Source organism: Borostomias antarcticus (genome assembly GCF_949987555.1).
Source record: "Borostomias antarcticus genome assembly, chromosome: 21".
NCBI classification, from domain to species: domain Eukaryota; kingdom Metazoa; phylum Chordata; class Actinopteri; order Stomiiformes; family Stomiidae; genus Borostomias; species Borostomias antarcticus.
Window position 1 is genome coordinate 9,915,024 of NC_140254.1, and position 22,397 is coordinate 9,937,420.

Genomic DNA, 22,397 nt, shown 5'->3' on the forward strand with positions numbered 1-22,397 from the left:
TTGAGGGGGTGAATATTAATTTGATCCCTACGTTAGTGCGTTTGGCGTATGTGCTTTACGCTAGTGCATGCATGTGTTCGTATGTTCGTCCAGAGCCCACCACCGGGGGGCGCTCGCCACAATTCATTTTTTCCCATTGTCTCTCAGTAAAAGTATAGTCTACTTTCTGAATCCACAGAGTTCAGAGCTTGGGGTGTTTACTTAGCTCTTTTGGTGCTTGTTCACACACCCTGTAGAATGCATTGAGCAGATCCATTATGGAAATATAATTGGGAGCATTTGTGCACGTGTAAATGGTAGTTCTGTTGCAACCTTTTTCCCATTTCGGGCGTCCCTTTCTCTGTATTGGCTAGTTACACACTCACGCGGTGTCGTTCGTGAGCTCAAATGATCGAACACAGACAGAGCTTCCTCTATGGGAGTGTGAGCCACTTCTCCATTGATTGACATAAAACTGTAAGTCTACAGTAGCCTACATGTTTAGCCTGACAACCTATATTATAGTCAGTGCCTTGATTAATAAAAAATAAAATGGCCAACATTTTGTGTGTGTGTACACAATAATAACTAAAATGTGTTATCATAAATCTCAATTTATAAACCGGCCCATGCTTAGCTATAATACAACAAATCTATTACCAATAGGCCTATTGTTGGTGCACCTTACATTTTTATGAGTGCTCCTAATCCTAACCACCAGTGCTACCAAGTAAAAAGGTTAATTTTGAGCCCTGACAGTAGACTTTCATACCATTTTATTGCATGGGCTTTTTATGTTTACCATTAATAACATTTATGTTTTTAAATAAACAGTAATTTTCATTAGACATATTTTTTGTCCTACAGAAAGGTAAAAACGATTCTTTTTGAGATTCTTTTTAACAATTTTATTCACTGATATTTTAATTCACTTCTTACATTTGAATTTAAATGTTTACATTTTAGACCCAATAAAATATATGATGGGCCTATGCTGTCTCTATAGACAACTGTACACTGATGACATGCCTCTTGGGTGGGGGATGGCCTCACTGAACTGGTTAGATTAGTCACCTGTAAGTGTATTCCCAGTAAGAGGTGTGGCAGTCAAGAGGTGCTGGGGAGTAAACCAGAACCACACATCATAGCTATTAGCTACACAGCGCATACACACACACACACACACGTCATGACTGTGTGGATTGACGTGTGAATTGACATTTCCTCTTACGTTGAGGTGATTGGGAGCGAGGGCTGCTGTACAGTTTGGCTCCTTCTTCTTGTCCCTTTTCTGAACGAGCCTCTTTTAGCCTAAAAAGTTAGATGGAGAGATGCATCCCAACTTGTGAGCTGCGGTGTATTCGCCAGAGTAGAGGGCACAGTCTCTTATGTGCACACAAACGCATACACAGCTCAGCAGCAGTAGCATTCACTAGTAACAACAATCCCACAGAAACTCCCTCTATCATTCTCTCTCTCTCTCTCTCTTTCTCTCTCCTGTGTGCCAGTCTGTAGTGCAGACCAGTTTAATTACACACGTCATTGTAATTTCACATCGTCTTGTGGTCGTTCTAATTGCTCCTCAGCCCTGTTAAAATTTCCTCTCACTCACTATGACTAAAACTGTGCACAAGGTTAGGCTGGCACATCGCTGTCTTGTTATGGTGTGTGTGAGTTTCCAAGTCAACAGTTTCCATGTGTGGGAGAACATAGTTTAGATGCATCATTAGTTGCCATAGCCGTCTCCCTGCTCTGCACAGTAGCTGTGATGAAATAAACAACCGTGTCATCCTCAACGGCTAGTCCTTAAATCAGTGTCCTCTAGGGGCATTATCCAAATCACCATTCCATTTGAATTTAAAATTGTATTTAAAAAAAACAATAGATTACTTAAACTTATCAGTGGCAAAAAAAAAACTACATTAAATCATTTGTGATACCATGTAACAATGAAATGTGAAAGTCCAAGGGGTGACTACATTTCATAGGCATCATATGGGGAAATGTGTGTTATAGGGGAGAGGGAGGCGTACGCATACCCCAAAAAGCTGTGATCTCACTTTGAATTCAGTCCCTCACTCCTTCCTCTCTTCCCTCACCCACAGATTGCTGTCTGCTTATGACCTCAGAGCCAGGCTTGACCAGATCCACCAGGCAAGACTCTGAAACGCAAAGACCAGAAACCCGCCATGTCTTAAAACCTTTACAGCTGCCCACGTCCCCATCAACCCCTCTGTCCACCTGGGCCCCATCCGTTGATGCCGGCGCCCCCCCTACCCCCCCGGGCAACAGTTCCACCCCCTCCAGTGAGATGAGCCTCCAGCAGCATCACCATGGTGGCTCAGAGCGTGACCTTCACTCAGCAGCCTCCTCCATCAGCCTACCCTCCATCAGGAAGATGCCCAAGAAGCGACGCCTCTCTCTCCACACGCTCTTTGGGCGTCGGCGTCGCCCCGAGCGCGACCCCAAGCGCAAGTCGCGAGCCTCCCAGGGCGGCGGCGGCGGAGGAGGCGAAGGGATCGTCAGCGTGGAGAGCGCTCTCCCCCCCGAGACGGGCCGCGACAAGAGCTCCGCCCACCCAGCGCCGGGCGCGGCCTCCGCGTCTTCCTCCGCCTCCGCGTCGTCCTCGGTGGACGAGCTGCTGGAGTGCCCGCTGTGCCTGCTGCGCCACGCGCGCGACAACTTCCCCGACATCATGACGTGCCACCACCGCTCGTGCGCCGACTGCCTGCGCCAGTACCTCCGCATAGAGATCTCCGAGAGCCGCGTCAACATCAGCTGCCCGGAGTGCTCGGAGCGCTTCAACCCCCACGACATCAGGATGATCCTGGGCGAGCGCGCCCTCATGGACAAGTACGAGGAGTTCGTGCTGCGGCGCTGGCTGGTCGCCGACCCCGACTGCCGCTGGTGCCCCGCCCCCGACTGCGGGTGAGAGTCCGACATGTAAAGCGGATTGGCTGAGCTAAATGCTGAGATATGCATTGTGCAGCTTGCAGTTCTTCACGTGAAAGGGATAGTCTGGAATTTTGGACATAGGGCCTCATTTACGACTTGGCCACTATATTGTTGATTGAGATCATTTTCAGCGGCCTTCACGTTTTGCTAATGCTAGCGCAATGCAATGGTACAAGCTAGCATCCACTACCAAAGTCACTAAAACACTCCACAGTGCACCCAAAGCATTTAGTCTGGGGGAGTGTTTATACCATCATATTGGAAGTCAAACTATCATTGAATCCTTTACGTAATTACCTATTTTCTCTGTGGAAGTAGGAAGGCAGAGTGATACTTCACATTACCTATGAATGTAAATACAGACACTACATTAGGTAGTAGGGTTGCAAATTTCAAGGAATTTCATTAATCGATAACTGTTAACCTTAACAAACGATAGTCGATTAATTGATAAGAACGTCCTGCGCCGGACTGCGCTTTGATGGCATAAACACTCAAATTAACCAACAACAGACTGTCCTCATATTTGAGTTGCTTTAGCTGTAGTGTGGAGTGTTCAAGTGAGTTTGGTAGTGGATGGATGCTAGCCTGTACCAGATGGGCTGGACGCAAGTGTGTGCGTAATCATCCATGTTTGTGTCCATCTTTCAAACTGTGCGTTTGCCATGTTTCTATGGCAACACTAGCAAGGGTAGCTGGAGGTAAGAGTCAGATTGGGGGGTCTGGCTGTTTATAGGTTTCCTCAGAACCCAGGTGATTTTAGGCTCTTTCTCTGTTATTACATTAGCAGTTCAGTTGAATCAACATTGTCCAACAAAGATCTCTGCCCTAGAAACTTGGGCTCCTGCTGTGCATGTTGGCAAATGTACAAAAATATCACTATCCATTTTGCATTTATTGGAGGCATTTTTCTGTGGTTATAATTTAATTTGAATGGAAATAATTTGGGCCTCTGGGTTTTTATTTGCCAAACTCAATTAGCCTGTTTTATGGTTTTGATAATGGTCTGCAGGCAGGGCTGCTTATTAGCTCAGGTTATTAGCAAGCGGGAAAATGGTGGGCCATTAGGCTCTCTGCCTTCCCGCGTTACTGTAAGATAATTATGCAGATGGAATAGTGGAGAGGTAGAGTGCCACAGCCACTCCAGGCCTGCCAGCTGTCTCCAGAGGTGTGACTGTGCCTCCAGGCCAGCTGTCTCCAGAGGTGTGACTGTGCCTCCAGCTCCCTGTGTGCGGACTGCACCAGTCTTGAGTGGCGTTAACGTCACAATTCACGGGCTCAACAACCACAGATCTAAGATGTTACTTGATCTCTGTTAATGTAGGTTGGACAGGGTATTCATGATGACTGGTGCTTGTTAAGCTGGTGACGTGTGGGTGAAGTGTGTGCTTATGCACTGTGTGGTGGTGTGTCAGTGACTAGGTGGGCATGTGAAGGATCTCACTTCATACTATAGATAAACAAGTCCTCAGTTTCCATCTTCACTTCCTACTATAGATAAACAATAGTCCTCGGTGTACCTCTTCACGGTCCCAGTAACCCTTTAACTCTTTGGTCTCTGCCCCCCTTGTTTGCAGGTATGCGGTCATCGCCTTCGGCTGCGCCAGCTGTCCCAAGATCACGTGCGGCCGGGAGGGCTGTGGGACGGAGTTCTGCTACCACTGTAAGCAGCTGTGGCACCCCAACCAGACCTGCGACGCAGCGCGCCAGCAGAGGGCCCAGAGCCTGAGACTACGCGCCTTCAGGACCTCCTCGCTCAGCTACAGCCAGGAGAGCGGCGCTGCAGGTGAGACGCGCACACACACACACACAATCCAACCACAATCTGGTTAAATACTCCATACTAAAGCACGCTGATACGCTGACAAAGGTAGATAAATCTGTAAATCGCTTTCGATAAAAGTGTCGGATGGATGGATGGATGCCTTCCTGCCTTCCTTCCTTCCTTCCTTCCTTTAGACAGGGAAGAACATACTGAGACCAGGGCTGGGTTCCGAATCGCCTACTACCCTACTATATAGTAAGCCAAAACAGAATGTAGTATGTCCCAATACATAGTATGCCACATGCAGTATGGCAAAAATACCAGGATGACCTACTACATCCGGTCGTATTTTGCAGTATGCAAGCCAGCAGGCTTTTCTGGCTATTCTGACCCACAATCCTGTGCGCAGCGGAAATGTGCGTCACATGTGAGTCGTGACAGCTGTAGACGAATGTCGCGTTATGGACAGCGACGGATGTGGGCTAATTTCAAGGCGCAATGTTATGACAAGGTAGTATGTCCCAATTGGATGCCTACTGCTTGCAAAGTACGTACTTTCTAAGGGCAGCTGTAGTAGGTACTGGTAGTAAGAAGTAGAAGTATGCGATTCGGAACGCAGCCCAGGTCTCTTTTACAGATGCGCCCTGCTTACAAACATTAACAGTAATACAGAAGCAGAGTACAGAATAAAGGCATGCTCTCTCTCACACTTTACACATAACAGGCAGACCACATGTGATTCAGCCTGCCTTTCTAGTCCTGGTATCTCATCTCTGCATTCTGTTACCCTCCCCCCCCGGCCACTACCAGCTGATGACATCAAGCCCTGCCCGCGCTGTGCCGCCTACATCATCAAGATGAACGACGGCAGCTGTAATCACATGACCTGCGCCGTGTGCGGCTGCGAGTTCTGCTGGCTCTGCATGAAGGAGATCTCTGACCTGCACTACCTGAGGTGAGACGCACGCACACACACACACACACACGGATGGGAGGAGGCTTGTCGCACTGCCTATCACGTGAAATACTAGATACGCACGTGGAACAATTGCGCTCGCACCAACACACACATCCACACGCGTACTGTATGAAGGAGAGCTCTAACCAGCCAGGCCTGGACCGAGACCCCCCTGAACACCCTCCCTGAACACACCCCAGTCCTGACCCTCCCCCCCCCCCCCCTCCCTGAACACACCCCAGTCCTGACCCTCTCCCCCTCCCTGAACACACCCCAGTCCTGACCCTCTCCCCCTCCCTGAACACACCCCAGTCCTGACCCTCTCCCCCTCCCTGAACACACCCCAGTCCTGACCCTCTCCCCCTCCCTGAACACACCCCAGTCCTGAACCCCCCCCCCCCCCTCCCTGAACACACCCCAGTCCTGACCCTCTCCCCCTCTAGCCCCTCAGGCTGCACGTTCTGGGGGAAGAAGCCGTGGAGCAGGAAGAAGAAGATCCTATGGCAGCTGGGCACGCTGGTGGGCGCCCCCGTCGGCATCGCCCTCATCGCCGGCATCGCCATCCCCGCCATGATCATCGGTATTCCTGTGTACGTGGGCAGGAAGGTGAGCGCCACCTATAGGAATGGAGAGCTAAGAGCTCTAATCAATTCAGAAGCTTTTAATCATGTCGTTTGTGTTACTGTGGGACACTATTCTTTATGTGAAAGCAACATGGATAGATAAAAGTGTTTCAAAACACAGACCGAAGGATTTCGGCTGTCAAACGAAAAGCAGGTTGCTGAGTGACTCAAATGTCAGAAGACTTGTTGACATACCTGATTTGGTACCAGCTGAGCAGGTTAATCTCCTGTTGAGACTTTGAAATACAACCATATCTCACTGTGTAGGAGCCAGCAGGAATGTTGGGCACCCCCCCCCCCCCCCATCTCTCTCTCCTCCTGATAGGAAATGTCTAATTATAAGTCGCTGCCAATATATCTTCAAGTTTAAGTATATGTTTCTTTAAATCTTGCTTTATTGTGGGCCCACCTGTGTCTTTAAAGGAACAGGCTAGGTTTTGGGGAAATTAGCTTATTTGCCATCTTCCCCAGAGTCAGACAAGAAGATCCAGACCCTTCTCTTCTCTGTGCGTGCAGTAGTCAGCATTGAGACCCACACTCTTAGCCTAGCTTAGCCGCAATCACTAGGAGTGCTTTATACCTAGCTCCCTCAAAAGTGACAAAATACACTTTCCAACAACTTTCTTATTTACCATGTTGTGACTTGAGTACCACATGTTAAAAAAGTAAAGTTTGAAGTTTTGAAAACAAAAAAGTAATTCATGTATCGACACTTTTTTTTTACTCACAAATTAAAAAGGTTTTCAATGTAAATTTCACAGGCAACCATAAGTACTGGAACATAAATCTAAGGATGGGTTTATTTAGTCTGAGTGTAATTCTCACCTGAATTGATGCCCTCTCCAAAGATTCATAATCGCTATGAAGGCAAGGATATCTCCAAACACAAGAGGAACCTGGTGATAGCTGGCGGTGTGACCTTGTCTGTGATCGTGTCCCCAGTGGTGGCAGCAGTCACTGTCGGTAAGTCCCTACAGGCGGTTTGGGCCTCTTTTCTTCTCCTTTCTTGGTTCTGAAAATTCCTAATCCAACATGTTTTAGAGTTAGTGTTTGATCTCCATTAGCTTCTCTTGTAGGTGGTATTGTTGAGTGGTCTGCGTCCGTGTGCGTGTCCGTCCATCCACAGGCGTGGGTGTGCCCATCATGCTGGCGTACGTGTACGGCGTGGTGCCCATCTCGCTGTGCCGCAGCGGTGGGTGTGGCGTCTCCGCTGGCAACGGCAAAGGGGTGCGCATCGAGTTTGACGACGAGAACGACATGAACGAGGGGAGTGGAGCTGCCGCAACCGGTCAGTAGCAGTTATCCTGAATACCCTGTCCAATCAGGAACACCCTATCCAATCAGGAACACCCTGTCCAAACCACTTTTCCTAAAAAGGCTCTAAAAGGGATTTGGCAAAATTACAACTTGTGCAAAATAGGGCTAGATTCAACTGTATCAATAGTGCATAAGAAAGACATTTTTGCTTGTTTTAAATGTTTATTTTCCACTGTCTGTAATGTTAGTGCTGTATTTGTGCTGTGTGCTTGGTCCCTAGGAAGACTAGCTGTCTCTGGACTTCAGTAATGGGGATGCTAATAAAAGATGTCTCGCTCTTCAAATGAGTGACTGATCAGTTCCCCTCTCCAGGTTGACCCAAGCAGGGCCGCTGCATCCTGGTTTTCGGCGTCTCTCATTAATCCTCTGCTGGTTTTCCACTCGTCTCCCTTCTCTCCACTTCTCTTTACCGTCACATTTTCTTCCCCACTCACCATCTGCTCTCTCTTTTATCCCCGACCCCCCCCCCCCCTCCATCTCTCTCTCCTCCCACACCCTCTGTCTGTCCACCCCTCCCCCCCTCCCATAGACACCACCTCGGTGGCGGAGACCAGACACAACCCCAGCCTGGGCGAGGGCAGCGTGAGCGGCCTGACGGGCAGCCTGAGCGCCAGCGGCAGCCACATGGAGCACATGGGCGCCATGCGTGACAACCTGAGCGAGAACGCCAGCACCATGGCGCTGGCTGGGACCAGCATCACAGGCAGCCTGTCCGGGAGCGCCGGCGTCAACTGTTACAACAGGTAAGGGGGGGGGGGGGGGTCTTTAGCAAGTTACCTCATGTACTACTACTAGGTAAAGGACAGGAACATGGTGTCTTAGATCTAGCCTAGTCTTCGTCCGACGTTCTCCTATCAAATGTCAATAGGTTGCAAGCAGGCTGATGTCCACTGTTGTGAGGACTTGGAGAGGGAGTGGTGTATCCTTGAGCGTTTGTTTAACCATGTACAAGTTCTCATACCCGTGGGAGCAGTCAGTAATTGGCCATTTAGTCCATCGTATGCCCATCACCGCCCCCAGAATCCCAGAGACGGGTATCTGAACCAGGCGCCATAGAGAATGGGGAAGTCCCATCGGAATGGTGGTGAATGGGCGGTTATTCTCAGTCCTGAACGACGCTAATCGACTGAAAACTGCTCAAAAGCACATTGGTGGACTCTGTAGACCCAAGAAGAATCCAATGATGTCCTCCTCTTGACTGTTGGCATATAGTATGTCTAATTGTTTAGGTTGGAGGTCCAGCTGTCTATATACAGTAAACCTAATGTTTGTGTGTGCGGTCGTTAGGTTGGAGGTCCAGGCGGACGTTCAGAAGGAGCGCTGTAGTCTGAGCGGAGAGTCGGCCACCGTCAGTCTGGGGACGATCAGTGACAACGCCAGCACCAGAGCCATGGCTGGGTCCATCCTCAACGCCTACATGCCCCTAGATAGGTTAGCATAGCACACGCTAGCGTTTACTGTACTACAGCAAAGTGTTGGATTGAATTAGTGCTTAGGTATTCTGTCTCTATCTCAGCTCCACGCGTATATCAAGAGATGTATTTATTTGCCATTTTTATAGCACTTATTTATAGTAATCTTATGTATTCACATTTTGTTGTTTTATGACTTTACTGTTCTGTTCTGTTTCTCAGTTTTTCTGCTGTTCTGTTTTAATGCCCAAATTTCTCCTCCTGGGGATTATTAAAGCTATATCTTATCTTCTCTCATCATTTTAGGATAAATGTGCTTTTTGAGATAATGGCCGATTTTGGTAGTCAGTAACCGTGCAGTTAAGGTGTTAATGGTAGAGCGTTGTCGTCGTGTCATTGCAGTGGCGTGGAGGTGCAGGCGGAGGCGGAGTCTAAGCAGCAGAGGAAGCTGCGCCACCACAGCACCAGCAGCAGCCTGGAGGACAGCAGCAGCAACGGGCGAGGCGGGGGCCCCGCCGCCACCACCTGCCCCTCGGGCTGCCCCCACGGGAGCCGCTGCCGCTGGGCCAGGGAGCCCTCCGCCTCCTCCTCCTCGGGGGGCAGGAAGAGCAAGGGGAAGCTGCAGAAGAAGGGCGGGGGCGGAGCCAGGGGCGGGACCAAGATCAACGAGACCCGGGAGGACATGGACGCCCGGCTGCTGGAGCAGCGCAGCACCAACTCCAGCGAGTTCGACTCGCCCTCACTGAGCGGCAGCCTGCCGTCGGTGGCCGACTCCCACTGCAGCCACCTGTCGGAGTTCAGCTGCTCCGACCACGAGACGCCCCGCCACCCGCCGCTCCCCGCCTGCGCCAGCCTAGAGCCGCTCCCCCGCCCCCCTATCGCCCCCTCTGACACCGCGGCCGCCCCCCAGCCTGAAGTGGAGCGTGACGCACTGGACAACTGCCCCAGCCTGACCGGCAGCCCCCACTCCACGTCCTCCTCGCCCCCTGGCTCCCCAGAGAGGGCTAGCGGGGCCCTCCTCTACATCGCTGAGGAGAACGTTGGGTTAATCCGGCTCGGCGAGCCGCTGGACTCCGTGGCTGTGGAGGAGGAGGACCTGAAGGAGAACAATAACAACAACAGCAAGACCACAGTGTCTGGGGTCCATCAGCAGCCTCTCAGCCCAGCCAGGAGTGGATGTATTCAAACTGACATCTAGAGTCACTTCACTACTGGTCTGGCCCTGGGCAAAGGCGCTAATGCAAACGGATAACCTCGATGCTAGCCCTCACAGCTAACTTTAAACCCACCATCTAAGGGTCTCTGAATGGCGCAAGGCACGCTGGCTGCATGGAGGAGGTTGGTGGTGGGGGTGATGTTTGTCGGCTGTGGAGACTGGAATGTTGTGGGGGGAAAAAGGGAAAGTCTATGTTGTGACAGACAGGGTAGAGGACAAAACAAGATGGGCGAATAGGAGAGACGCGCCAAGGATGGTTGTTGGAGCTGATTGGCTGATCGTGCTCCTAAGCAGGTGGAACTAGCTAAGTGAGGAGGTTCTGGTGTCTAAGGTCATCGGTTAAAAGACTAGCTGTAGCAACAAGACCCCTATGGATGTTAAGAGTTGAATGTATGTGGACAGGTGTAAAGAATGATTAGCAGTATGGGGTTGTAGCAGCATACTGTTAGCCTCTACAGATATTGTGATGATCTTCGGTGGAGAAAGAGAGAGAAAGCGAGACAATCTATTTAGGAAAGTCCTATTATTGAGACTCTTAAAACAAAACTGCATGATACCCTGAATTCCAAATCAACCTCCAGACACTTGATTACATCTTTGAAGATTAAATTCCAACCAGATGCCCAGTTAGAGCTTTCTATCATATGGCTGAAACCTGTCCAGTTACCCTTCAGATCTACACAAGTATCAAGGATCTAGGTTGAGGGCGCTAGATGTTTGTGGGCTTTAGGAATTGTGGTCAATCAATCAAAGCTTTATTTGTACAGCGCATTTCATACACAGAGGCAACACAATGCGCTTTACAGAGAACAAGGGAGGTGGGCATAGGTCCCACCCCTACATATTCCAGAGGGAAGCAAAAAACCAGTATCACCCGGGGGCCAGAAAAGTGAGCTGTAAAAATTCTTCCCTGTCCCCTCTCAACAAGGCGATCGAGCAAGCTCCTGGAATATGTTTGTCTAACGGCTAAGAACATTTATAAAGCAATAAATGACATTAAATTACATTTACAGAGTAAGAAAGGCTAAAAACATCATAGGAGAGACATGACAAACACTGGTGTATGTCTGTGATATCACTGTGGTCCACCACTGTGCCACCCATCCACTCTTGGGGTGAATCTCAATAGTTTGTCCTTGCTTCCTTCTCAAAAGGCCTTGGGGCATAAGGTCCAAACTGAGGAACTGTAAATCGTCTCCTCCAGTGAACTTTATGATGGGGATGACTGAATAGAGGATCTGAAGTTAAACCTGTCAGAAAGCTAAGCGGGACCAGTCAGTAGTTATCCTTCTATTTTCCATGATGAATTTCTCTCTAAATGATTATTACTTTGCTGAAGATATGATTGTTCTATGTACGTTATCTTTTTTTTTTCTTTTTTCATTTTGGGAAAACTGGTTTAAAGTGTCAGAAGCCCTTTGTTGGGTCCAAGCCTCTGTTATCAAATCAAATCAAACTTTATTTATATAGCACATTTCATTCACAGAGGCAACACAGTGCGCTTAGTGTTAGGTCTATCTTAACATGTCTCAGATCGACCACTAACCTTTAAAAATCGTTCTGTAGATTTAAGATAATCAATGGGCAAGTTGACACTACTGTGATTTGCTTAAACCTATCCTACTTTCTCTGATCTACACAAGTGCTTTGTTGATTTGGGATTCATGGTCACTGGTAGAGGAAGGAGAATCAACCAAACCTTTCACCGCCCAAGACGGATCAATCCTGAATAGATATAAAGAGAAAAGTTGCAATATTCTTGGACTTAGAGACCCAAGGGTATGTTTCCAAGACCAAGATGAAGCCTACGGTAGTCGTGGGCTGAAGAGTTTGATGAATAAGCTCTATGGAAAGTGTCTGATGAAGGTAAACTGGGCCGCTGTTAATCTGAAATATGATAATCTTGTATGAAAGTGGCGTATAAAAGGGGCTGTGGCTATAATTATATTCAGGTTGTTTCAAACACCTGGCAGGTGATCGATGCAATTCATAATTTTTGTACCTACGTTGTATTCATGGTGCCTTTTGAAAATAAGCTTGTTTCTTTTGTTTCCTCATCCTGTGTCTTAAAAAAAAAAAGATAGTGTCGGAGGATTGAATCTGATTGGCGCTGCCAGAATGGAGCAGCCAATGAGAGTATTATGTCAAAAACCTAAATCCATTGAGCCAGACTAGCCTGATGCTAACCCAACATTGTGTGAAGATGCTAACGCTAACCAACATGCCACCTGATATTGCCTGCTAAAGACTGCACTCAAGCTGCTGTGGTTTTAAGCTCTTGATGACATCGTCCTCTATAGACAGAGAGAACGATGTCTCAGCCCTTCTCCCGAGGAGGTCAATGACCTCATGAGAAAGATTTCCATAAAGGACTTATCAGAAACACATTTACCCTTTTCACATTAATGAGCAGAGCCTTACTGCACTGGACTTTCCTGGTTATGCATCCAACGTAATTGTTCCACACTGGAACTGGCCTGGTAAGAACCATAGGAAAGACCTGGGCTCCAAACGGTTCAATCCAGGTCAGCTCCATGGTGATGAAGAGTAGGAAAGAGCTTATTGCCCGAGAGGTTAAAACCACGGCTGTGGATTTTCAGTGTCAGTTTGAAGGCATCATGATGACATTCTTGGGATTAAACCTCATTGGCAGAGCGCTCTATGCATACGTCTCTGGGTCTTACCCAGCTTACCAGTAACCTTTTGAGAACATTTTCTTAATGTAGCCAAAGCCTGAGAGGGCGACAGCTGTTTGCACTGTTCTACTCCAGTTCCTTTACCCTCGTACTGAGTCCATGCTCACTGCTGCAGCCTGGTGGATCCACATCTCTAACTGAATGCCTCTTTTGCCACCTCATAGCCAGAGTAGATATGTATTGACAGGTTAAAGGCCCCGCCCCTTATTTGAACTGCCCAGCTGTTTGGGGGAACAGAGGGGAAGGAACAGAGGGGAAGGAACAGAGGGGAAGGAATAGAGGGGAAGGGGAAGACTGAAATAACAAAAACATAATGCAGTGATACATGATAAAAACATAAAGAATGCAGTGATACAGCCAGGTAAGGCAGGCCAGACTGATGGTGGTCAGAGGGGTTGGCTAAAGCTCATTACAGGTGAGGGATCTGACCAGCTCAGTGATTATATGGATGTTCTGCATAATTTGATCCCAGGTCATTTAGCTGTAACTGTGGTGCTGCTTAATAAGCAACTCTGGAATAAAGAAACAAAACAAGCTGCAGTTTTCTTTTTTTTGTTTGTTAATTTGTTTCGATCCCCTTTTCCTAAATTTCTGTGATTCTAGACTAGTGCCAGGCCCAATTTCTAACATGCGCAGGATGAGCTTATGTTATTTGTATTTTTGTTACCTAATTTTTTGATTTATAATATGCGTGTAAATGCATATCTAAAAAATAAAATAACTTTTTTGAATGAATGAATGAACTCCACTTTGTGTCATCAAGGATGTACAGTCTGAGTTTGTGACCACAGCAGAGTACTAAAGTCAGACGTCACACTCCAGCTGCCCAAATAAGGATTCCGGTTCTAAACATTTTTCTCTTTGTTAAATAATTTTACATGAACACCCCTATCAAGGTATGTGGTTCACTTTTATGACTTTACGAAAATTAGAATGTGTAATGTTTTAAAGCTCTGTCTGCTGTTCATGAAAAATAAACTTTTTCAAAAGAAGAAAATCTTCCGAATTGAACTTCACCGGTGTCAGTGTGGTCAACACTGTATTAAAAAAGTCCATAGGCTACTACATGACCATATGACACAGGTTCCACTTCCACTTGCCAATGACAAACACCGCCTGAGTCAGCTACGCCACTGAAAAGCTAGTGATTCAATGGCACGTATGGGCGGAATTTAACCAATCTCAGTTACACTCACCCTCTAAACTCATTCCACACACCACAGCGACCTGAGCTGGTCAAGCTCAGCCCAACTGTATCTGGGTCACGGCACCACTGTCACAGGGTTCACTTGTGCTTCGCTTCCTCCTTCACTTGCCCACACTGGGTTTGACCTCAGACTTTCCCTCACACATTACACACATTACACTACGTACCAGGGTTATAATAGTTTTGCTTTTTTCATTAGTTTTTATTTTTATATCGTTTTAACTTTTTGTGTTCAATTTCAGTTTAGTTTTAATTAGTTTTTAAAGCAGATTTGCTAGTTTTTTTTTTTGCTAGTGCAAAACAAACCATCTGGCGCACGTCAGGTTACTTCTGCGCAGGAGCACAGCTAAAGAACATGGAGGATAGATTTCATATCCACCCGAAATACTAGGCTTACGTATGAAATGAAAAAGACTAAAACTAAGGACATTTTATCTACAGTTTTTGTTTATTTTAGTTAGTTTTGTAAACACACAATACAGTTTTAGTTAGTTATCGTTTTTTTTTGTAAACCCTAGTTTTTATTTTTATTTCAGTTAACTAAAATGTTTTTTCACACCTTGTTTTCGTTTTTTTGTTAGTTTTCGTTAACTATAATAACCTTGGTCCGTACACATCTCTTTATCCAGCTACTCCACCGAAAAGCAAGTGATTCGATGGCGTGGATGGGCGAGATTGTATTTATACTGAGGAGTCAGTTTAACCAATTCAACTTGGTTACACATGCACCCTGTCCTGCAAAAACTGGATGCTAGCAGGACGAGCTGTTTCTACACGCTAGGCAGCTAGCATTCATTCAGTGGTACAGACAAGGGGCGCACCCAAGGTAGGGCAAAAGCCCTGGCCACCACAAAGTTATCAGAATCAATCAGAGCAAGTCTGCCTTGCTTCTCTGTCTGTAATGAATTGTCTGTCTATTAGCCTGGTGTTGATGTCATCATCATATAGGAGAGCTTGCGGAGCCAACCCACCCATCTGATCACAGTATTACCAGCAGAACAAAGCTGCAAATGAATCAGACATTTTTACAGGCTTCCATTGCTGCATCCTGCTTCATTAACACAAGGGGGCGAAACATCTTTGGTGGGGGACATGTTTACTGTGCACCTGTTTAAATTGATATAAATGTAGTCCTATTCTCAAAGTTGAATTCATGTTTCAGTATAATGACATGGTGCATACAAACAGTACAAAGCAGAATTTCACTTTATTTCAGTTTATCATAAAACGAACCCCATCCCGACCCTCAGACAAGTGGTCAAAGCAAACCGTCCACAATAATTAAGGAAATTATTTACATTCACATGCAGATTGCTGCAGATCCATGATCTAAAAATAAAGAATTAGGAGATCTTAAGAGTCTGCCTTGGCAGATGATATCCACTAGGCAATGTTTTAAGACTATTTTGCAAAAACATGTCTGAAAACATGCAAATCAAAATAAATATTGTACAAATGTACATTGACCATACAATCATCTTGTTCTCGTTCAAGATTGAACCTGAGTTGGAGACAAGAATCATAGAGTACATGATGATGATCAGACACTCACACTGAGATCATCTGAACTCCACTCCAGTGTCAAAGGTCATCGATGGAGTCCCACCACGTCTGTGAACTTGAAGATCTTGCTCTTTGGGTTTTAAAAGTCTACAATCAAATCTAGTGCACTGATTTTAAATTGCTCTGGATATGTGGAATCCGAAATAATTTAAATGTAAATATTATATGGGTGATGAAAATGTTTCTCCATGTCAAATACCTATGATATACTGCAATCAGTAGCTTACAGCTTATATATGTTTTCCTCTGCAATCCACAATTTAAGTATCTTCACCAAATATGTGATTGAGTTTGAATCTCAATAAGGCACACCTCGTTCTCTCTCTCTCTCTCTCTCTCTCTCTCTCTCTCTCTCTCTCTCTCTCTCTCTCTCTCTGCATCCTTTCTGCTGCACATATGCTGATTGCATTTCCCAACCATAACACTCAGAAGCATCAGGAAGTAAATTATTAGCTTGTAGCTTCGTTTTTTTTTGTTCTTACACACCAGGGTTTCTGACCATACTGCAAGTTAAGCTGCCTAGTTTTCTGAGGGAGGAACGTGTGTTACGGTATGTACTGTAGCTGTTTCTCTTTGGAAACGTATGGACAAACATTTGGCTATTGCATTCTCAAAAATGCTTTTGAGTTTCTCTTAAAAAGCAGAGCGAGAGCTAGTCCATGAAGACAATGTCCATGAAGACAATGTCATCTTTGCCCAGGACAGGTGGTGGCCGCTGGGGGATGAGTGTGGAAGAGAGCCCTTCTCTGTGACTACGGCCCAGGGCATAGTGTCCATTCTGTGTCATAGTCCTTCTCTGTGACCATTGCCCTAGTGTCCATTCTCTCCCCTGCTCCTTTTCTCTGTGCTCCCTCCTCCTCCTCCTCCTCCTCCTCCTCCTCCTCCTCCTCCTCCTCCTCCTCCTCCTCCTCCTCCTCATCCTCCTCCTCATCCTCCTGGCGTCTCCCAGAGCCTTCAGCTGTCTGTCATCAAACCTGGCAGAAGGAACAGAAGTGCATTTGAACATGAGAAACATCAGGGCTTCACTACTGATGATCTTCACTGACTAATGTGCTCCACGGATAGCACTTTCAAATGTTGGTATAATCTTGCTCTGATTCATGTAGTCAACGTACATCTGTGTGTGTGTGTGTGTGTGTGTGTGTGTAGAGACACACACTCCTACCCTGGGTGGGTGTGTTTGTCCATGTGTGCGTGTGTGTGCATCCGTGTGTCTCTGTGTGTGTGTGTGTGTGTGTGTGTGTGTAGAGACACACTCTCCTACCCTGGGTGTGTGTGTGTCCATCAGGCTCTGTCTGAGCAGGCCAGTCACCACCTCCAGCTCCTGCTCTGCTTCCTGGACGTTGGGGTCCAGCTGTAACACCTCCTGAAGGTCACTGCTGGCCGCCAGGTAGTCCTGCGCAGTAACACACACGTGCGCATCAACACACACGTGCGCATCAACACACACGTGCGCATCAACACACACGTGCACACAGATGGAGGGATGGCTGATGTTACAGACACGTGCAAGGAGAATCAGAGGCACACATAAAGGTAAAAAAGAGAAGATAAGGATGTTGTATGTATGTAAACATGGACGCACGAACACACAAACAAAAACCAGCGGTACCTTTAAGCCCTTATGGGCCAGTGCCCGTCGGTAGAAGGCCTTCTTGTTGCCGGGCTCCAGCAGGAGGGCGGAGTCACAGTCCTGTCGGGCCTCGTCACAGCGCTCCAGTCTCAGGTAGCAGATGGCTCTGAGGGACAAGACCAGGACTGGAGGTCAAAAGCTCTTAGGTGAACTCTTTCTTTGATTCCTTAAGTCCTCTTTTTGGAGAGGGAGGATTGCTTCTTTACCTGGAGTCACACTACCCTCTACTGTTACCTCAGAAGTATAGAGTATGCTTGCATAAATGACGCTTTCATAGGGTAAACCTTTCCCCACTCCCACAAAGTAACTGACACAGTGTCATTGAGTACGATGGCAAAGCATGTGGGTTGGTTTGCTTGGGTACAGAGGGAATTCCTTTAGGAGTATAGGTTAGTCTCAACGCCAGACCCATGAGAGTTCTTTCGCTGATACACTACGTAAGCTACGCTAACGACGTTACTGCATGCTGCAGATCTCTCTATGGGTCTGGGACACTTCATGTAAAAATCTGGTGTTCAAGTCCTGGCAACTCATTGGTAGCGCCAGCGACACCAATCAGTAACGACTTTCGCAATCAGGCGTTCCCACGCATAGATATGCCCCGCCCATCTAACCTGGGCTAGCGTCTCTCATTTGCTGCTGCGACCTGTCACTCTTTCAATTTTGACCTGTTGATACGCCCTCAGAACACCAGCTTGGGTGGCAAAGTGGCACGGACTCTATTGTGTAGAGCACAATAATTATTCGTAATATTTGAGTCTGGGGGGAGACCAAGTATAGGCTATGCTCCTACAGTTGGGCTATGCTCCTACAGTACCTGTTGGTGTAAATGGAACATTCGTTGGGCTTGATCTGAAGACACTCGCTGTATTTCCCCAGCGCCTCCTGGAAGTGACCTCGCCTCACCAGGTCGTTCCCTTCCTGTTTGAGCGACGTGAAACGGGCGTCTTGTTTTTTGGCTAAAAAGGGAGAAGAATGAATGGGAACTTGTAACAGAGCAAAACATCTTTCTTTTTTTTACTGCAGCTATGTGACAGCAGGTTGTTTTTATTTACTCTATGTCACAGCAGGTTGTTTTTATGTACTCTATGTGCTACTTTTTTACCTACCTAATGAGTTGGTGTATAAATCAATCATCAATCAATAAGTAATGAGTGAACTAAACGGTCAGAATCCTTTATGAACTGGGCTGTCCTCTCTGTAAATGCAGAGAATGTAGTTCAATGACCACAAGGAACAGACAGACAAGTCAATTAACTCAGAAACTCACAAACATCCCATCAGAGATACGAAGAGTGTCCTCTCTTCCGAATAATCCCCAGATGGGTTTGTCCCCCTTGGAAGAGAACCAAAAAACCAACCAGCTGGTTCCCACCACCACCCCCCTTTCTAAACCCTCATCTTTCCCCAGTGTTACGCTGGTCTACAACTGTTACTATCTGTTACTCTTTTTTACATAAACAGCCCAACCTACAATACACAATAACGGACAAGGGGGGGATTCTGACTCTGGCTCAGGGCCAAGATCTTGATAAGGTTTGATAGTTGATAGTTTACAATCTCCTTATCTGCAGGTAGGGACTGCTATAACTGTGTTATAACTGTGTTAACAGTCTATGGGCTCAGCAGCAGTGCACTACTCAGAGATAAGTTGATAAGCTGTGTGTAAGTGTGTGTGTGTGTGTGTGTGTGGGTTTGTTTCATCATGCGGGGCCTCCCTCCACCAGGGTCCTGTCTCCAGCCAGTAGGAAACATGAGCAGGCTTGTTCCATTACAGGAGCCCTGGTCTGAGGGGGTCCGGTTACGCTCTGCATTATTCATCCACTCTGGAGACACCGTGACGTCAGAACTGGACGCTATGCTACGCAACATTCAGCCAGATACTCTGACCCACTTAAATCACTAACTCTGTGTCTTGAGTGCCCATAATTGCAGAATCACAACTACAGTACATGTGAGACAGTAGGCAACTGGCATAAAATGGAGAGTGTGTGTGTTTGTGTGAGAGACTGTGCACGTGCGCGTGTTGAGTGTGCGCCTACGTGTGCAACGACGTGCGCGAGTACGAGACATCAAATGAGATCAGGTTGATAGGAAGTGCTGTATTCAACCATGTCACCGCGTGCCACTCAAACCAGGAAGTGCGTGGGCTGACCTTGCGCCTGCACGGCGCGGGCCTGGGCCAGCTCGACGCTCGCGGGCGTCTCTCTGCGGTGCTGCCGGGCCGACAGAGGGACCAGCGGGATCTCTGGAAGCTTCTCTCTCCACCCCGGACCGTCCTCATCCATCAGCATCTTAGTGATCCTAGAACACGCACGCGTACACAAACAGGCGGACAAATGACACGTTCGTGCTTCCGCGAGAGAAAATCAATGTTTAATGATACCCTCCCCCCCCCCCCCCCCCTCCATCTCGCCAGTGCTGCGATCCCCGTTAAAAAGGCTGATTATGACGGGTGTGGGCAGCTCACCTGTGGACACCGTCATGGGCGGCTTGTGCCCCGACATCGACCTGCAGCACGGTCTTGTAATCCACATAGGCTTTGCGGTAGCGTTCCAGTGACTCATAAGCCATGGCCCTGCGTAGCAGAGCCTTCAGAGAGAAGGGTTGCAGCTCAAGGGCCCTGGGGTGAATAATAGGATCATGAAGGAGGGAGAGAGAGAGAGAGAGGGATGACGTGGGTAGGAGAGGGATGGGACAGGAGAGGGAGAAAGGTGTATAGAGGTAGAGAGAGAGGGGTAAAAGAGAGGGAGAGATGGGGTAGGGAAGGAAAGTGTCAGAGAGAGTCACCTTGCTGTTGGTCATATCGTTCGTCAGGGGGGAAGAGAATCCCCCATAGCCAGTACCCACAGTATTCCACATACCCAGTAAGGTATGTTTTATTAGGCAAGGCAAGTTTATTTGTATAGCACATTTCAGCAACAAGGCAATTCAAAGTGCTTTACATGAGACATTAAAAGCATTAAGACAAAGTGCAACACCTAAAACGAAATGCAAAAAAGGACAATTTTCTTTATCACATACTGAAACCTTCTCTCTCTCCACTCACTTACGTAGTACCCACACACTTACACCTACTTTGTTTATGTTAAACAAGGTTGCCACTTCCTAGTAGACCAACGTCTCCACAAACAGCACTAAGCCTGCTGACGTGTGTTAAGACCAGTGCTATGACAATCACACTATGTGAATGTGTGATGTTTCTAATATGAAGTGGAAATCCCTCTCCTGTCATGAATATGGCTTAAGTTAAGCAGCCTGGAACACACACTCTGGACCCCAAATCAACCCCTGTAGACATCCTAGTCCCAGCTTGTCTAGAACAGAGTGGGTGGCGTCTAAATACTTCAAGTGTTGTGCTGTCTAGAGGGGAGAGGGCTCGACCGTAGAGGCTGACCTAGCCTGACCACTCACTCTTCTGGTAGCCAGTTGCACGGTCACTACAGAACTCACCTGGTACAATCCTGGACAGAACTCACCTGGTACAATCCTGGACAGAACTCACCTGGTACAATCCTGGACAGAACTCACCTGGTACAATCCTGGATGCAGCTGGTGCTGTTGCCATCCTTCAGGAAGCAGGCAGCTCTGTTGGAGTACAGGATACACAGGTCCTCTGGGCTGTCAACTCCTACACGCAGGAACACAGCTGTTCAGCTAGTTTATAGATCTAGAACTAACTAGACAAACCACTGATTTCATGTCATTGGAGTTGCAGAGGATTGAAGTTTAAGTGGGCAGGTTGGTAGCGTAGGCCTAGTAGTAGGCCTACTTGTAGTGGATCATCAACAAGGTCCTGCTACTGTATGTAGTCGATACATGTGAAAAGTGGAGATTGAAATCTAAAATAGTCACAGGTTACATAGCAGTTTTGCTGAGTGACCATATGGGACTGCAGTGAGGTGGTCAGTCCATTTGGAAGAACAGCTTCCTCATGGGATGCTGGGTTAGACCTGCCAGATCATCAATCACCCCACAGCACACTGAAGCAGTTCTGTCCGTCTTACCAATGCCTGTGTCTGGGTCACGTGAACTATGCCATGAGAACAGGCTCTAGCATCAATTATTCTAAACCCCTGTGGGCTAGTGCATAAGTGCACACCAGGGAAAAGAGAGAATTAGGACACAATGGTCGTCTTCTTCTGCTGTAAAGATTGGGGATGAGGTCAATGACCTGATGAAATAACATTATGGAGTCCAGTCAAAACAAAGATATCTATAACCAGGAGGCTATATCACACGGTAGGCAGCGGCCATTATGGAAACTGACCCTCTAGACTTGGGCCCAGCGACACTACAGGTGAACCTGTATGTTGATACCTCTTTAGTTTCCCTGTCACAAAGCCTCTAGAATTAACTGGATCTTTCTATCTCAGTCCTGACCTTTCTACTCCAATTCATTAAGCACAAATAATGTATTATCAATAAATTACTGAAGGTCTTTCCCTATAAAAACAAGCAGAGGTATTGGTAGCAAGGGAACCTTTCCTAAACTGCTGGAAAGTGGAACTTCATATGATATTGTGCTCAAAGGCTGGAAATTGATATATCACATGGATACATCATATAAATCGATATGACATTCATGAGGTAATGATTGCCTGAGACTGTTCCCAATTCTGAAACGCATCAAAGATGGAAAAGCTGCTCAGTGGTTTTAGTTCACCTGCGTCAGCACATCCATCGATGGCCAGGCTGTATTTCTCCAGAGCCTCTCCAAACTGCCCGTGTTTGAAGAGCTGGTTCCCCTCGTTCTTGAGACGGGCCAGGGGGGGCGGCAGGGCCCCTGCGGGAGCGTCCAGGTGGCTGGTGTCCACAGCGGTTCCAGAGGGGCCGCCCCGACCCGTCTGTCCCCCGGCTTGGCTCTCCTCCCCCTGGGTCCCGTTGGCCACCACCGGCCCTTTCTCCGGAGGTCTCTGCGCCCGGGGCTTCTCTCTGCTGCCCCCCGTACCCCGCCTGCTGTTCCCTGGGGTGCCCTGCTCGGCGGTAGCCCCCCGCCCGTCTACTCGGCCCGGGGGCCTCTCCTGTACGTTACCCATAGCTGCACCACTCACTGCGGTGTGGTGTATCAAA

General features: G+C 47.5%; 2 protein-coding genes across 2 annotated transcripts; one reads left to right on the plus strand and one right to left on the minus strand.

Moving 5' to 3' along the window:
• The first annotated feature begins 2,133 nt into the window (after nucleotides 1-2,133).
• rnf19a (ring finger protein 19A, RBR E3 ubiquitin protein ligase) lies at nucleotides 2,134-13,728 on the plus strand. Its single transcript, XM_084455174.1, has 9 exons — nucleotides 2,134-2,907; nucleotides 4,512-4,720; nucleotides 5,510-5,654; nucleotides 6,101-6,263; nucleotides 7,129-7,243; nucleotides 7,407-7,568; nucleotides 8,127-8,340; nucleotides 8,885-9,028; nucleotides 9,412-13,728. Exons 1-9 carry the CDS (start codon nucleotides 2,291-2,293, stop codon nucleotides 10,205-10,207), a joined length of 2,565 nt encoding a protein of 854 aa, XP_084311300.1. The 5' UTR covers nucleotides 2,134-2,290; the 3' UTR covers nucleotides 10,208-13,728.
• Nucleotides 13,729-16,343: 2,615 nt separating this feature from the next.
• Nucleotides 16,344-22,363, minus strand: spag1a (sperm associated antigen 1a; the record flags this gene model as incomplete). The annotated part of the gene is made up of 8 exons (XM_084454921.1): nucleotides 16,344-16,406; nucleotides 16,956-17,087; nucleotides 17,304-17,430; nucleotides 18,142-18,283; nucleotides 19,480-19,628; nucleotides 19,795-19,947; nucleotides 20,856-20,955; nucleotides 21,991-22,363. 8 exons carry the CDS (start codon nucleotides 22,361-22,363, stop codon nucleotides 16,344-16,346), a joined length of 1,239 nt encoding a protein of 412 aa, XP_084311047.1.
• Nucleotides 22,364-22,397: the final 34 nt, after the last annotated feature.

Coding starts and splice junctions, on each gene's coding strand:
- rnf19a (XM_084455174.1), top strand. CDS start 2,291: ATGAGCCTCCAGCAGCATCACCATGGTGGCTCAGAGCGTGACCTTCAC. Junction 4,721..5,509: donor CCAGGAGAGCGGCGCTGCAG/GTGAGACGCGCA, acceptor GGCCACTACCAG/CTGATGACATCAAGCCCTGC. Junction 5,655..6,100: donor TCTGACCTGCACTACCTGAG/GTGAGACGCACG, acceptor CTCCCCCTCTAG/CCCCTCAGGCTGCACGTTCT.